The sequence below is a fragment of the Helicoverpa armigera genome, chromosome 25 (assembly GCF_030705265.1).
Source record: "Helicoverpa armigera isolate CAAS_96S chromosome 25, ASM3070526v1, whole genome shotgun sequence".
Classification (NCBI taxonomy): Eukaryota; Metazoa; Arthropoda; class Insecta; order Lepidoptera; family Noctuidae; genus Helicoverpa; species Helicoverpa armigera.
This window is the reverse complement of record NC_087144.1, coordinates 3,107,116-3,123,126: the sequence shown is the minus strand read 5'-3', so window position 1 is coordinate 3,123,126 and position 16,011 is coordinate 3,107,116. Positions and strand designations below refer to the sequence as shown.

The following is a 16,011-nucleotide window of genomic DNA, read 5'->3' as shown; positions in this document are numbered from 1 at the left end:
TTCTTCTTTTTTCCTCTAACTGATCCAAAAATATAACCAGGAAAAACCTCTGAAACGTCTGCGAAGTTTTCATTCCGTCATAACATTTCAACCAACTTTTCAACTAGGGCGAAATTGTTGCGAAAATTAATACTTTATGGTTTCATTCAAAATGCCTTGCAACGCGTTCTTTAACAAACAGTATATGGTTACTACATAATTCTACCCAAGAAAACAGACCGTCTTTCATGGATATTTCAGCCAGATAACTCTTAGCATCAATGCTTATCTGCTCACTAAACCGGTTTTCTTCCTCCATTCCACAGGCAATTGACACCACAGCAACATCAGCAGTAGCTTCATCATTCCTCAGTCTATACAGTGGAGCCATCAGTAGCCCAGCATCAACTCCAGCTACTACCACTTCAACCAACTCGTTGCCCACTGCTGGGCACAGCAAGGCTGCGGCCGACACTACCAGGCCATCAGCAAGCCCCACTATGGACAACCCGCTGCTGAACAACAATAATCTGAAGCTGGATAACGCTAATGGGAACGCTGGGAGTAAGACTGCTAGGTGAGTTATGATTGCCTGGTATCTGATGCTTGAGATGCACTTGAGACCCAGCCTTACTTATAAAATAATAAGTTATACTTAAGAGATGTTTAAGAAAAAATCTTACTTATAAACGTGGCTGAAATAAATCATTTTCTTAGCAATGTCTTAAATGAGCTGTCAAATTAAGTAGCCTCACACCCTTGTTTAACCCGCTAATTATCAAAATGGCTGGATTCTTACCAGCTGACTTTTCATTTCCGGTTTATTGACAGCTCAACTTTTTAATTTTATATTTTACGGATGCCATTGTTGCCATTACACAACGTTTTGAGGACAAATATTTTTTTAAGCTACCAACATTCCGGTAGTGTTGAGAAATTAGTATGTTTTTATGTCATTATCTGTTCATTACTTAAGACATGCTTAAGCAACGTTTATAGGTCAAAATAATTTAATCACTACTTAAGGCTTTAAGTAGTAATTACTTAAAACAATGCTTAGAAGATGATTTGTTGATTTTTATAAGTAAGGCTGTTAAGTGATAATTAATACTTAAATAACCACTATTTGAAGAGAATGGGAATGATTTTTAGGAATGGATCCTAATTAAATTTTCTTATATTTTCAGCCCTGCGTCATCGCCAGCACCTCTGTTCAGACCTTCATTCCCAAACACGTTTGGAACTCCGCAGACTTTCGGACGACAAAAGTAAGACTTATAACAAATTACTCTCAAGATATGAAATTAGTTACCCGAAAACGAAAACATAAGCCACAATTATGTACAACTAATTATCTATTAACTTCAACCTTTGTAAATTCATAAACATTACAGCTTTTAAAATATGCCATTCTCTTCACTTGCTTGAGACAAAGTCATCAACATACAATAGCTGACCGATATACGTTACGTTTCAGTTCAAACCCGAACCCTGCATCATCAGCGCTGACCAGTAGCGCTCTACTCTCCACTCTGACTGCGCTGCCCCCTACCGGTGAGTTCATTGCTATTTGCTTAATGTGTAGAGTTATCAATGATTAATTGTAGTAGGAATACGATACATATATGATATCACGAGTTGTATGCTTTTATTGACGTGATCTTCTGACCTTTATCCAATTTTTGAGCGCTCCTTATTTTAATTTCCTTATTTTACTGAATTTAGCATTTACCACAAATCTTCGTCCCACTCATTTTGACCTCCCCCCATTTACATGCCTTACTACCAACTTACTGATCATTAATCATCACTAGTATGATTCCACTTTCACACTTTTGACCTCTTTTCTATTATTTTACTCAGCTAAACAACAAAGCATTGACCTCTAACAACCATGAAACGGTATTGATATCGCTGTATTGTTGTAGGAGCAGGCGTGAACGCAGCGATGGCGGCCTATCAGAGCGCGCTGCTGTCCGCCATGGCTGCGCACACGCACACGTTCCCTACCAGTCTCTCTGGTAAGTCATCTATATTCTTATAAGCTAGCTAAGCTACTCCGAACTAATCTCTGAAGAAAATTACAAAGGTTTAAAGGATATTTTCGAAAATACGAATAAGCATTTTGCATGATATAGTTGTTTTTTTTTTCATGCCCAGCTGTTAATAAAAGTCATCTTCTAAATGAATTGCTATTCATTAGACTGACAAAAATCAAGAATGGTTGGAACGATTTGGCTTTTTTTGGTAACGATACGAAGTTCGCAGGATCAGCTAGTTTACAATAATTTTAGAGTTAAGAAAATTGTCGACTTTGATTAGACTTTGACTTCGAAAAAATTTTAATGCTTGCAAAAATATTTATGAATCAAATATAACTTCCAGCACCAACAGATCTGTCACTGAAGAGCTCAACGCCGACATCCCTGCACGGGACCTCCACAGCATCATCTCTGGCATCCACGACGGCCAGCCAGACCAAGCCACAGCTTCTCTCACACAAGCTGTCTGGCGCAGAGGTAGGTGCAGTCCGGCAGCTGATCACCGGCTACCGCGAGTCAGCCGCATTCCTCCTCCGATCAGCCGACGAGCTCGAAGCACTGCTCCTCAACCAACCCTAGGATACGGCTAAACCCCTAACAGACGTATTCGGGTTCAAATTTGGATATTTCTAAAAATCTGTGCTCGTGAGTGACAAAATTCAAGTGCTGAACTGTTTCGGGGTTTATAAATTATGTGTTAAGCACAGAAAATTTCTGGATTTCGGGATCTTTGAACGGACTAAGGTTAGCAAATTGCGAACCTTCAAAAAGTTGAAAAATTTCTGACTGAATTATGCCAATTTTACTAACAATTACAACACTTTTAATTGTTTCTACATGTTACATTTAAATCAATAGTTATCCGATTTGTCAATAGTTACAATTGCTGGGCTGAGGTGGACAGTTGCCAGTACAAGAATGTGACGAAGTGTTGCTATACTAGTAACTGGACATTTCATCCCACCATAGATTAATTAAATTTTTTCAATAGACATTTCACACATCGCTTACATATACCCGAAATAAGTAGAATACACAAACATAGTTTATGTTAAAAGGAATCTGTATGCTGACAACATTATTAATTGCGTAATATAAAGATTGTTGTTCTCAATGGTAGAGTTGCCAGCATGCTACATTTGTCCAAATTATTAAGTAGAATTACGAGTCTATTCACTGATAATACATGTATCTAAGAATGTGCTCACACTTGTCGACTGAGGACGTAATCCTAGTTGTTTACATATTTGTTTCTCGGTACGTCCGCTTGTCTACTGGGTATGTCGGAAAGCGTGCGCGCACTCTTAGACGACTCTTTCGGCGTTCACAAAATGAATCGTTCAAAAGCGCATTTTGTTTTGTCAAAGTCGACAAAGTCGCAAACTTAGAAGTCTACTTCGGCGATCGTACAAAGCTGCCATAATTATTGTAAAAAAATCTAAATGTTGCCATTTGAAACTCGTTGGGAGAGTACAAAATTATTTTTGTGTATATTTAGATTATAAGAGAAAAAAATCAGGGAGTCTCTAGCGTTAGGTTAATAAAAAAAAAACGATTTCTTGCCTGGTGCGGTTTATAGTATAGTATATCGATTATCTCATCGAAAATTGCTTGAAAAAGGCGGCTATTAAATATTTGGAGTACGAAATACATCTTTTCTTGATTGGGTGACTTCGAAACTCGGACACATTGAGATCGGTCTCGAAGGTTTTGAACTACTTTTTGTGTGTAGCGGCATTTGAATGTCCCTGACGACTTCGAAGTCAACCTAAAGTTAACACTTAGGTTGAAGCGGCATTTTAGTAGTAAGAAGGCACGAATTTATTTGTTGTTTTGTATAATAGCGCTCTAGCTTTACAATGATTAATATATTTATAATTTTAAACATTTTCATTATTTAAAAAGATTCTATAAGTCTTTATGTATATCGTGATCGGCTCCATCCAAAATCATTTTGCTTAGTTTTTTCTAAATAGTTTTAGTTTTTTATTCATTATTCGCTTTGCTCAGTACAATGGAAAGATTTTTGACTGTATCTGTTTGTTACCATAGATGTATGGCCAAGTACTGTATGTAAGGTGTTAAATAAGATACTTGCTTACGGTGTACAAAATATTCCACTTCTTTAAAAAAAAACTGTAAAACCTATTTTTCAATTAAAGTTTCTGTGAATTTTGGCCTAAAGTAATTTCGTTGAGCAAAAAGTGGATTTGGGTAATACCTCGTAATGTTATTTCTGTTGTTAACTGTAGTTTAGTTTAACTTCTGGCCAGTTTTATTCAATTTTTGTAATCTATAATATAATTTCGATGATAAGGTTAAACAAAATAATACAATAGAATAATTAAAGTCACATAAACGCTTATTATGTTGCTACTGATTTCATAACTTCAAATGTTTCGACCACTGTAGAACGATCCTTGAAGGATTAGTTGACCAATTGCGACTCAGAGTTTTGTGATGTCATCACTCATCGTCCAATCAGGTAACAGACCTCCTCTACAATGGTGGCAACATTTGAAATCTGCAAATAATGTATAATATTTTCTCAACTTTGCCAGTTTTTCTCAATAGTGTTAAAAGCTTAACGCCAGTTTTAAAATAAAATTGTAAATTCACTTTTGAATACAAAAATTGCCAAAGAAACGAATTGATTTTTCGTAATTGAATTATGTATGGTACGTGGAATTGCTGATTAATTTACTTATTATAATTGTAATACTTTTGAAGTTAAGGTTAATTTAGGGTTAGTTATTATTTTTTGTTTTTGAAAAGTCATTCCAATATTTTTCTAAAATGGACACTCGGTGCGAAGGAAAGCTAGTAGTCATTGTATATGAGAAAAAAAATGTAAAAAGTATGTTTAGAATTATAAAAAAAGTTGATTAGAAATACGTGAAAGTTGATGTTGGGATAACGATAAAAAACGAAAATGGTGGTAATACGTTGAGAACATGAATTTGTTAGACATTAAAATATATTATTATTAGAGATGTATAAATGGTTTACAATTATTATTATCTATTAGTTCGAGAGAAATACAAAATGGTGAAAAAAAAAACGACAAAATGGCGATTGTTACTATTAACGATATGAGAATTTAGTTATAATTTTGCAATTTCAAAATGTGAGTTTTACAATTTTGAAAAAGAAAATATTAAATATGCTCATATACTGAAGAAAAATGTTTCATTTCATCCCTATTGATCTAAAATCACTTGAACAGAACTTAGACCGTAAATAAATACAATATGTTGATTTGCATCCGTGTCAAATTCAAGGACGTAATTAAGCTAATGCGCTGACCGGCGCCGACAAAAGCTGGAAACTTATAAGCGCTTATCCGCGCGTGTTTATATATTTTCCTGCGCGGGTTACCAGCGCTGCCAAGTGCTTATAACCAGCGTCTTCCAGCTTTCTTTCGGCATACAGCCTAAGCTCGGGAGCGCTCAGTAGCGGCCAAGTCGCCGACTCATACAAAATAACAAACACCATGTGTATGTTCATTTACGCACACAAGTATGGCTCAATCTCTTTTGCAATTAAAACATCTATAGTATCATAATATAGGAGTAAAAAAAACAAAACCTTACAACTGCCATTATATATTTTAACTTATACAATCCTTAACTAAAAATTCGGGAACACAGCCGAAAAACGTTCAAAACCATCCCTTATGATTGCGATTTCTTCTTACTCCTTCCTACCTTAGGTGCCTGAGGTAATCCACTGGGGTAGCGGTCTCCGTAAGGGTAGTGCCTCTGGTCAGACATCAGGAAATGGGTAGCATTCGTGATGAAATCCAGGTTGGAGTGCGAAGCTAGGTATGAGAACATCGCTGGGAACCGCTCGGTGCCGCATCTGGGAAGAATAGGCATTTGTATATTTCTAAGACAAAAAGGTATACTTTCATAGATTGATACATATGTTTCATACACAATCGAGACCAAAAAGATACGCAAGTAGTTTTTTTTTGTGAAGTGGGTCTGGTAATAACAAAAATTTAGCTACACCTGTATGTATGTGTGTACACCGGTACTAAACATTTTCACAGTCCACTAAATATTCTTGACTAAATACTCTTGACTTTATTCTTAATTCCATAAAGAAGTTTCTCATTGACAAAACATTAAGTATTTCAATACCCGATACCAGTTTGTGTTAGTACGTTACCCAAAAGGGGGTCAGTATACTCACAATTTTCTGATCCCCCATGACGCTAGACCCCAAAGGATGCCATCACTCACAGCTGGGGCACCTGTATCTCGCTGAAAATATAATATAACTAACATAAAGTGACCACTCCAATTTATTCTACAATAATTCCAATCGCCGTATTTGCCCTCATCGTTTCACCAAAAATAGGCGCAATAGATTTTAAAGTGTCTCAATAACTTGGACCCACTCGTAAAAGTCGCAAACATTGCTACCTAAAGAAGGTTGAAGCTTATTACATTCTTCTGTAACTCACAGTGCAAGGCGCAGCTTTCCCACTCTGCGACAAACAGATGAAGTTCTCAGAGACGATGACGCTGAACCGCATGGTGATGTTGTTGCACTTCTCCCGGTCCATCAGCCGCGTGTGGTATACTTGCAGTGACGTCGAGTCTGTGTCGTATACTCCATCTCGCTGTGAGTACCAGGAGATTATGAATGTGAGGTAGTAGAAGAAGTATATAGGTACACTTTTGTGCGGAGAATCTAGAGGTTGCTAGATAGATACTACCTTTATAAATTATTTTATGTAGTGCCTTATTTATTACCCCTCCATTAATATTCCTTTTGTGTCTACTACTTCTACTGCTAGTTCTCTTATTTCCATATACATACTCATAAATTTACGTGAGGATGACTCAAGGAGGAATAGGAGTCTACTAAGTACTGCTTTATATACTACTCTTATGCTTAAGGAAAACATCCGATTGTCGGCCTGAAAAACAGATTCTGAATTTTCTGACATCCTTAGTAGTCGGTACAGGGCTAGATCTAGAGTGTATAGCTGCAACCATTAAGAATAGAAGCCGACCTAAACATAGTTGGGAAAAGACTAGGAAGTTGAAACCAAACTAAAGAAATGGTGTTGAAACTTACTCTTTCAGCGCCCCAGCTGGTGACCCAAGCATCGTCGAAGGCTGGCATCATGACTTTGTTCGGTATGTCCACGCCATGCACGTCATGTGAAAACCTGCATCAATGGCATACACTTTTTGTATTAGGTATTTGTTATTTCACTGTTGCATTTTTCTAAGTAGTATTATTGTAAGTAGTATTTTTCTAATTAGTCTCCTTGTAAAATTCCAGTACTCAGCTGGATCTGGTTAGACTGGAAGCTGACCCAAACATAGTTGGGAAAGAGGATGGGCAGAGGATAATTCCGCCAGCGCAACTATTGCTCAGTGCTGAAAAAAGCAAAACTTGCCCACTAAATATGGCCATATAACTTACCTGATGTTCCTATCCAGAAGTATCAGGGCGACATCATTATCGGGATTCTTGCGCAAGCCCCAGTTGGGGTGCTTCATGACCTCCTGAATGCCAGCCACCTGACCGTCGCGGTCTATGTGACGGGATCCTGCTCGCACCTCCATTCGGGATACTCGATTGGCTCTAGAAGGATGGAACTTATTAGTTTTAGAAGAACAGTACTTTGGGTGTCAAAATGGCCTGCTGCTGCTAATACCAAGTATAAATCGTCATCTTCATCATCATCATCAGCCTTTTTAGTATCCCACTGCTAAGCTGCGGTCTTTTCTCATACAAAGAAAGAATGAGTGTTAATCACCACGCTTGCTCAAGGCGGATTGGCGATTTCAGCCTTTATTCTAGGTTTCCTCAATGTGTAAATAAGAAGCTATAACAATTAAGTAGGTAGTTTCTCTATTCTAGCACAACTTCTATCCTTGAAAAAGTACTGGTCTTACCAATCACAAGGAATAAGACATGGTTACTACTCACTTCCATAGACAATTGGCCGTGGTTATCACCAGGCGAGGGTTCAGCAGTGCCCCAGAGCACCAGTGCTGATCATCCTTCTGAATGGAGACCACGTAAGGATAGTCTTCAATGAGGGCCTCTCTGGCCGAGATCAGCCGCCGTTCAGCTAAGAAGGGAAGGGTTTAAGTCAAATTAAAAACGGTAAATTACTTTATTGACCACTTTATTCTTTAATGATTATTCTTTCTGGATCTTTTCCTATTCTGAATCTTTTTTTTACCTTTTGGTTTCTTCTCCGTCTTTCCCGCACGTGTTTCGTTAGCTGGCTTCTTTTTTGTAGCGTTCTTTGCTCCTCTACGACTCTTGGCTCTCTGAGGCGCTGGTTTTTGGTCCTTCTTTGGTGCTGCCTTATCGTTTCTCTTTGGGGCTGCCTTTCCAGTGCGTTTCTTTGCTTTCTTTCTCGAGCCGCCTGTCTTTGCTCTGGTGATTGTAGCGTTCTTTTTAGCTTTCACATTCGTAGCGGATTCTTTTTTAGCCCCTACGTCAGCAACAGTGGTTTTTTTCTTTCCTTTAGCTTTCGCTCTAGCGGCTGCCGGATGTTTTGATTTGGCTTTTGGCTTTGCATTTTGGTCTGTTTGTCTTTTAGCCTTCCCTTTCGACCCGGATTGTGTTGTAGGTTTAGTCTTGATAGTTTCTACATCGAGTTTTGCATCGGATCTTTGTTGTGGATTTTTATTACCACCGATCAACTTTACTATTTTTGGTTCGACTTTCTTATCAGCTTCTTTATTCGCGGAAACGGCTATTTTTGTTGCTGTTTTGGTCACATCCTCCTTAGTTGTTGTGACTTCACTTTTTGGATTTCCTTTCGATAAATTAGGCGCCGTTTTTGCTTGAGCAGCTGTTTTCACCTTGTCATCTTTTTTGTCGGTTTCATTAACTGCGGCAGATCTCTTAATTCGATGTGACGTCCAAGCATAGTCAGGTAAAACTTTCTTGACCCGGGTTTTGTGGTCGTAACCCTGATCTATGGGAAAGTAAGGGCTTTCGGGAACACCCTGGACCGTCTTTGGTATGCCAACTACTTGGAACACAGTGTACGTCTTCGGTCCTTTAAATGGTCTTGGGTCCGGCCTATTATGTCTTGATTTGAAGTCATATTTGGCGGAGTTTATTAAGATCTTTCCGTTGCCGTATGGCCTTACTTTCTTTGGAAAGCTTTTTACAGGAAATTTTTCACATAGGACGTAATTAATACATAATGCAAATATTACTAACAGTGTCTTCATGTCTTCGGGCGCTTCGGCGCGAAGCAAATCAACGTTAGAGTTATATTTTATTGTATTTTTATCATTTCAGAGAGACGTTGTGAAATTGCATTACAAGTTTACGATTGTAACATTTATTGAGTTTTAAAATACATATATTCTATGTTGTTAAGTTATAGTTTTTGTACCTACTCGATTGTGGAGGACTTTCATGGAAATAAATAATACAGTTTGATCTTGCGATTGTTTATTTTATAACAACTCGTAATAACATGAAACTTATCACTAGTTTTTTAGGAAACATTTATATTTTATACCACCATAGTCTTATATGTAGTATGTATTTATATTTGTGTTAATAACAATACAGAGAATAGAATACAGTGTTTGTCATTCTGTCATTCAACTGTGAAAATAGTTCTGTAAAGTGTAGTATTTTACTGGGGTTGCGTAACTTCTTCCCAGCAAAAACATATAGGAATTGGTGAAGGGTGGGCGTTTTGGGGGCTGTCTTTTATCCTTGACATTCGAAAGTGCTGATTTATCAGCCTAATCTGAATAAACGTGTTTGGGCTTGAGTTCCTTCAGGAAGATGGTCAAACTGCTAAGGTCGGAAAAAGTTACGTTTTCAGAACCTGATTTCCCTAGACCTAGGAAGATGTAGTTTTTCAGTTGTGTTAGTACCCATAACACCAGCTAATAAATTGCTTAACATGGGGGTAGCTGACCGGGTGCCAAAAGGTTTTCGATATTTATTTATTATCTAGTCTCGTGGAGCGATTTTCTTATAAGTAGCGAGTTGTAAAGCCAGCTGGTGTAAGATATGCTTCCCAGCAGGCGCGGAGTCGGTCGGCATGGCGCGCGACAGTCGCACCACGCGCCCACACTCGCGCACGAAGTATTCCAACTCGTTCTCTAGTTGACGACCGTCTCCTGGAGAAAGAAGGTCCTTTATACTTATCATCATCATCTCAGCCATAGGACGTTCACTGCTGAACATAGGCCTCCCCCTTAGATCTCCACAGATACCTGTTGGAGGCGACCTGCATCCAGCAAGCTTATGTACAAAACAAATTTGAGGGGGTACTGGCCGTTTTCGTTTATTATTTAAATATGGGTAGGTCGCGGATTTGATTCCCGAATTCTTAGATTTATGTACATGGGCATGGTTGTTTGTTTTCATCTGGGCCTTTCATACTCTAGCGTTTTCCCTACTATGTTGGGTCCGGCATCCGGATCCGGCTCAGTAACAGTGTTTTAAATAGAGCGACTATTCCGCCTATCTACCGATAAGATTGGTTGCCATATTTTCTAGCTTCTGACTGATGTTCAAATGGCGGCCAAGATCCATCATCTTCCGAAATATAAACGAACTCGTTATGACAAGGCCCCCCATCTACGGAACGATCACACCAAGCGTTGATCGATTAAACAGTATCCTCGTCAAATCAAAATATGTATTGATATATCTATGTAAAATACATAGAAAAACTTTTCACACAAACCATGACACAACTTACCCTGTGCAAGTCTAGACGAGGCTGGCTGCAGACACTTATTGGCTAGCCTGGCGAGTTGTGACCTTTCAGAACTAAACGCCTCATCCAGGTCGAACAGCTCCAGTGGCGGAGGCGGAGGCTCTCTGAATGTTGGTGGGAACACCTAGAATATAGATAAATTATTTTTGCAGTCGTTTTTGCAATAGAAGATATCAGTTTCAAAGATTGATGGTGACGTAGGTATATTTTCAAGTTGAACCTCCGACTGAGGCAGGCAATGGATATCAAAAATATTTTAATTGGGTTAAAAGGAGTTTTTTAATTCGTCGGGAGTTTTTTGTTTGTTTACCAAGTTAACATTAAATATGTATGAGAGGCATGATCTTATTATTGGCGCTAATGCCTCAAAGTTTTTGATGTCATTATTCAGCTCCGATACTTCTATCAATTAAAAAGTTAGCTAGTTCTTAGGGTAATTTCTATGTGTTTGTACGTTATAACATACTAACCGCAAGCTGTAAAGGTGGAAAGGGCGTTTCGAATTGTGGCGCGATCAATCGCAGAGGTTCATGCTTCACTCCCAGTGCATCGTAAAGTCCTAATACTTCTGGCACTGAAATGAAATAACACTATTTTTTGCAATCATTTAAGTAATTTTGATCATGACTGTTGTAAATATTCCAGCCGAGATAATCACATTCTGGTAACGACACGTTCCTCACCTCATGATAGTCATAATATAGGGCACAAGATATACCAAACATGGGATATAAGACGATGATCAATAAAGCGGCATCACAGATTAGTACTAAGATTCTTTGCAAAGTCTGGACTATGACAGCCCCTTGAAACAACCAGCAAAACTTCCTACATTGGTGCAAGTATTGAAAGATCCAATTGGTCATGACGAGAGAACAGATTGAAGCAAACATTGACACCAACTAATGGAGCAGTAGCAATACTCACACTGCGCCAGGTTCAAGGAGAACAGTCTCCAAGTGAACAGAGCGTGTGGATGAAGCGGCGTGAGGCGCGGCGGGGGTGCGGTCGCAGGCTCCGGGAGGGGGAGGCTCCTCAGCCATAGCATGTCGCCTAGTGTGCGGTACTAGAGGTAGACAGGTCATCAGGAATACTCACACTGCGCCAGGTTCAAGGAGAACAGTCTCCAAGTGAACAGAGCATGTGGATGTAGCGGCGTGGGACGAGGTGAAGGGGGCGATGGCGGGCTCGGGGAGGGGGAGGCTGCTCAGCCACAGCATGTCGCCTAGTGTGCGGTACTAGAGGTAGACAGGTCATCAGGAATACTCACACTGCGCCAGGTTCAAGGAGAACAGTCTCCAAGTGAACAGAGCATGTGGATGTAGCGGCGTGAGGCGCGGGGGTGGGGCTGTAGCAGGCTCGGGGAGGGGGAGGCTGCTCAGCCACAGCATGTCGCCTAGTGTGCGGTACTAGAGGTAGACAGGTCATCAGGAATACTCACACTGCGCCAGGTTCAAGGAGAACAGTCTCCAAGTGAACAGAGCATGTGGATGTAGCGGCGTGAGGCGCGGGGTGGGGCTGTAGCAGGCTCGGGGAGGGGGAGGCTGCTCAGCCACAGCATGTCGCCTAGTGTGCGGTACTAGAGGTAGACAGGTCATCAGGAATACTCACACTGCGCCAGGTTCAAGGAGAACAGTCTCCAAGTGAACAGAGCATGTGGATGTAGCGGCGTGAGGCGCGGGGGTGGGGCTGTAGCAGGCTCGGGGAGGGGGAGGCTGCTCAGCCACAGCATGTCGCCTAGTGTGCGGTACTAGAGGTAGACAGGTCATCAGGAATACTCACACTGCGCCAGGTTCAAGGAGAACAGTCTCCAAGTGAACAAGGCGTGAGGATGTAGCGGCGTGAGGCGCGGCGGGGGAGCGGTGGCGGGCTCGGGGAGGGGGAGGCTGCTCAGCCACAGCATGTCTCCTAGTGTGCGGTACTCGTTTATCTGAAGATAAAATAAGGCAATTTAGAATATTATTTTAGGGATACCTCCTAATTACCCAAAAGACAGATCATATGCACCATTATAAAGACTACATTGTCAAATTACAAGGACCTTGTGATTTCGCATGAGATTTACCCAAAATCTACCAAAGCGGAGCGCAGAAGTTTTAAAGCCACCAATAGAATTTCTCTTCTTCTCTCGGGGATATCACTGACTGGTCTAAGTTTGATTTACAACGAAATACTATTGGTTGTTTAAAAACTTCGTGGCTCGGGACCGCTTAATGGATATTGGGGTCTAGGACAAGGTAAAAACGTCTCTGGATCGCTAACGACCGGTACCTTGGATCCTGTTTCCGATATCGGTGGCTAGTAGTATTTGAATTAAATATTTCAAAATGCAAGGAATATAGAGATAAATAAACAAAGATATTACATCAGGATCCTCAACATCGACGGGGTTGAGATGCAGGTCGGTGATGCCGCCGAGGTAGTTGAACACCATCTCTCTGATGAGGTCATTGCACTCGCTCTCCAAGTACTGGTCCGCGAAGAAGTGACCAGACCCTATGACGAATAGTTTACCTGGAAACGAAAAGCAGAAAGATATAAAGGAAAGTACCTACTCTAATTCTCTATTGGTTGGGGATTATAACCGAACCATTTTCGATAATATCGAAATTTTGATCGAAACATATCGAAATCTTAATAGATTAGTGACCCTTCTAAGATTAAGTTCTCGATACATGAGCATTTTTTTGGAAATAGGAATGCCACAGTCAGGACACCATATAACTTTTTTACATAGGTAACTTTTTTCAGCGCGTATTTCTAATGTCATTAATAACCAACACAAAAACTTCCCTCTTTCCCTAACTCTCACACTTGACTACCTCGTTCATCAATAGAACTGATACCAGGATATCATAAAACAGAAGAGGTACTATACCTCCGCTCTTCACAGACTTATAAAGCAGCAACGGGTCGCTTGGCAAATACCACTCACAGTTGACCAACTCGATTATATCTACGTGTATGTAGATCTGATACCAGGATATCATAAAAGAGAAAAGTCACCATACCTCCGCTCTTCTCCGAAGTATACAGAGCTGCAACGGGTCTTTTCACGGGGTAGCAAACATCACTGCTGGACAGAATAGCAGCCGCCGGCTTCTTGACAGTCAATGTGGCTCCGTAAGGATATACGAAGTTTGGAGTTGCTGGGTCTTCGCTGAAAGTTATAAATAGAAAAGTTAATAGACCGGAAAATTTTAATATATCTTCGCAACTTTATATGTTGTACAGAACTACTTACATACGCTTTAATGAAAGGAAAAGTAGCTTCCGTATTTAATCAAGTCAAATGCTATCAGTTACAAAAAGGCTGCCTACCATTTCTGAAAGACATTGTTATTCGAGACTCATCAGTCACCAATGAGACTGACCATTAATATGTGTTGCTGGGGAGTTTGTTCCACCACTTCTTCTTCCCAGCAAAAACACATAGGCAGTGGTAAAATGGGCGTTTTGGGCGTGGTCTTTTGTAAATTTCTGACGTTCGAAAAGTGCTGTTTTGCAGCCTTATTTGAATAAATGACTTTTGATTTTAATATCGTAGTTTTGAAATTACTAGAATTAAGAAATTCCTAGGAACTCACAGGAAGTCATCAGACTCGCTGGAGTAGTTGGGCATCTTCATCAGATACTTGGTGATGGCTCGGTTCAGGATCCCGTTAGACACGTGACACTCCTTCGGATGGTAGAACTTGTGGTAGTTAGCACGGACTACGCAGTCTGTGGGAATGAGGTTTAGATAAGTAACCTTATAATACTGATACCTATTATTACTTCTTAAAACTTAGGGAGTTTGCGATGGCGTAGATATTCGATAATATTTTCCAAAACAAAAAACGATTTCAATCCCTACTATCCCTACTAATATTATAAATGCGAAAGTAACTCTGTCTGTCTGTTACGCTTTCACGTCTAAACCACTGAACTGATTTTAATAAAATTTGGTACAGAGATAGAGTTGATCTTGAGAAAGAACATAGAATAGTTGTTATTCCGGACTTTTGAAGAATTCTCTTGGAAACGCGATATAACTGAACTGTACGCGGGCGAGGCCGCAGCTTCTCCTAAGCCTGATAAAAATAAACAACTGAAAACCCGCATCAAAATCGATTCAGCCAAACTTAAGATAATCGCATCCAAACATCCATACATAAATACGGGTTAAAATTATGTCGTATTTTCTTTTTTTGGTTACATTCGTTTTCTGAGACGTAAGAAACTATCAATGCCACTGTACCTATCTAAGTATTTTCCATCATTTTAACTTGAAACTTTTTTTTACTTATATGGATGGTAAACAAATCTTTCAACCACATATTCTCACCATTATTCACAACAATCCCAAACTCTTCTAAAAAGAAGTTGATATTAGTATTCGTCCTCTCCTCGCCACCATCAGACATGGCGACCAGGACTGAATCCCCTCGTTCCACCATGAGCTTGAGAGACGCCAGCTCGTCATCCGTGAACGCGTTTTGAGGTCCCGCTACTATGAGGATCTTTACGTCTTCAAGAACGTTCGAGGATATTTCTTCGCGGTTTCTGTAAGGTTAATGTAGCTTCTAGATATTTTTAAGATAAGTAACTTTTACTTAGGCTTAGGAATTTTCAGAGTTGAATATGATGGTATGTATGAATGTACCTATTGAGCTATTTTTTACATCTGCTTCCACTATTTAGAAAAAACGTCACCTAAAAGATGTTGTGTGGACAGAATCTACTACCTATATATCTCTCTATAATCAGCTGAAGAGATTTTTCATTAAACAAAGTGTACCTACTAATCTCAGGAACCACTGGACCGATTTGGAAAATCGTTTCAGTGTCCGTGAGTGTTAAATAGCTCATTCATAGAGGAAGGCTAGACTTGTTATCCGGGTGCGCGAAGTACTTCCGACGGAATGCAGGTGAAACCTTGGTACAAGCTAGTAGATAGATTAAATTGTTTAGCTACGCAGCAGAGAACTTTTGAAGTTTCAGTTTGTAACAACATAATGCTAGAAACAAACCCACATCATGACTTTCCAAGTAGTCTTAAGCTTCCGATGCAACATCTTGTAATTTTCGTTGATCTTAAACAGCTCATTCTTGGACACGTCGAACAATATCGTATCTACTGCCTTCATTTTGTTTGATAACTTTATTTTATGCTGACTTCCACGTTTTGTTTTGTTTACAATGTTTGTTGATCGTTGCTTAGCAACGGAATGACGGCTTGGTGGGGTTGCCGTTGTTATAAAATTTATT

At 39.8% G+C, this 16,011-nt stretch overlaps 3 protein-coding genes across 6 annotated transcripts in view; 1 reads left to right on the top strand and 2 right to left on the bottom strand.

Annotated features, from left to right (window-relative positions):
* Positions 1 to 2,711, top strand: part of LOC110379940 (uncharacterized protein) — a 130,685-nt gene extending 127,974 nt beyond the window's left edge. For 3 of the 4 annotated variants that reach the window (XM_049845937.2, XM_049845941.2, XM_049845938.2), the window contains 5 exons: positions 306 to 556; positions 1,167 to 1,247; positions 1,457 to 1,533; positions 1,908 to 2,000; positions 2,365 to 2,711. In XM_049845937.2, coding sequence (XP_049701894.2) covers positions 306 to 556; positions 1,167 to 1,247; positions 1,457 to 1,533; positions 1,908 to 2,000; positions 2,365 to 2,600 — 738 coding nt within the window. In that variant the 3' untranslated portion in view covers positions 2,601 to 2,711. The remainder of the gene's footprint in view (positions 1 to 305; positions 557 to 1,166; positions 1,248 to 1,456; positions 1,534 to 1,907; positions 2,001 to 2,364) is intronic. The other variant, XM_049845940.2, reaches the window with a different exon arrangement.
* Positions 2,712 to 5,622: 2,911 nt separating this feature from the next.
* On the bottom strand, positions 5,623 to 9,363 carry LOC110379939 (uncharacterized). The gene is made up of 7 exons (XM_064041400.1): positions 8,236 to 9,363; positions 7,977 to 8,121; positions 7,467 to 7,628; positions 7,113 to 7,206; positions 6,493 to 6,651; positions 6,219 to 6,289; positions 5,623 to 5,882 (listed from the first exon to the last, which is right to left on the bottom strand). Exons 1-7 carry the CDS (start codon positions 9,242 to 9,244, stop codon positions 5,696 to 5,698), a joined length of 1,827 nt encoding a protein of 608 aa, XP_063897470.1. The 5' UTR covers positions 9,245 to 9,363; the 3' UTR covers positions 5,623 to 5,695.
* A 60-nt stretch (positions 9,364 to 9,423) lies between these two features.
* Positions 9,424 to 15,943, bottom strand: LOC110379937 (intraflagellar transport protein 52 homolog). Its single transcript, XM_021339767.3, has 9 exons — positions 15,778 to 15,943; positions 15,089 to 15,306; positions 14,349 to 14,484; positions 13,773 to 13,921; positions 13,127 to 13,275; positions 12,544 to 12,691; positions 11,232 to 11,335; positions 10,744 to 10,885; positions 9,424 to 10,156 (listed from the first exon to the last, which is right to left on the bottom strand). Exons 1-9 carry the CDS (start codon positions 15,888 to 15,890, stop codon positions 9,987 to 9,989), a joined length of 1,329 nt encoding a protein of 442 aa, XP_021195442.3. The 5' UTR covers positions 15,891 to 15,943; the 3' UTR covers positions 9,424 to 9,986.
* Positions 15,944 to 16,011: the final 68 nt, after the last annotated feature.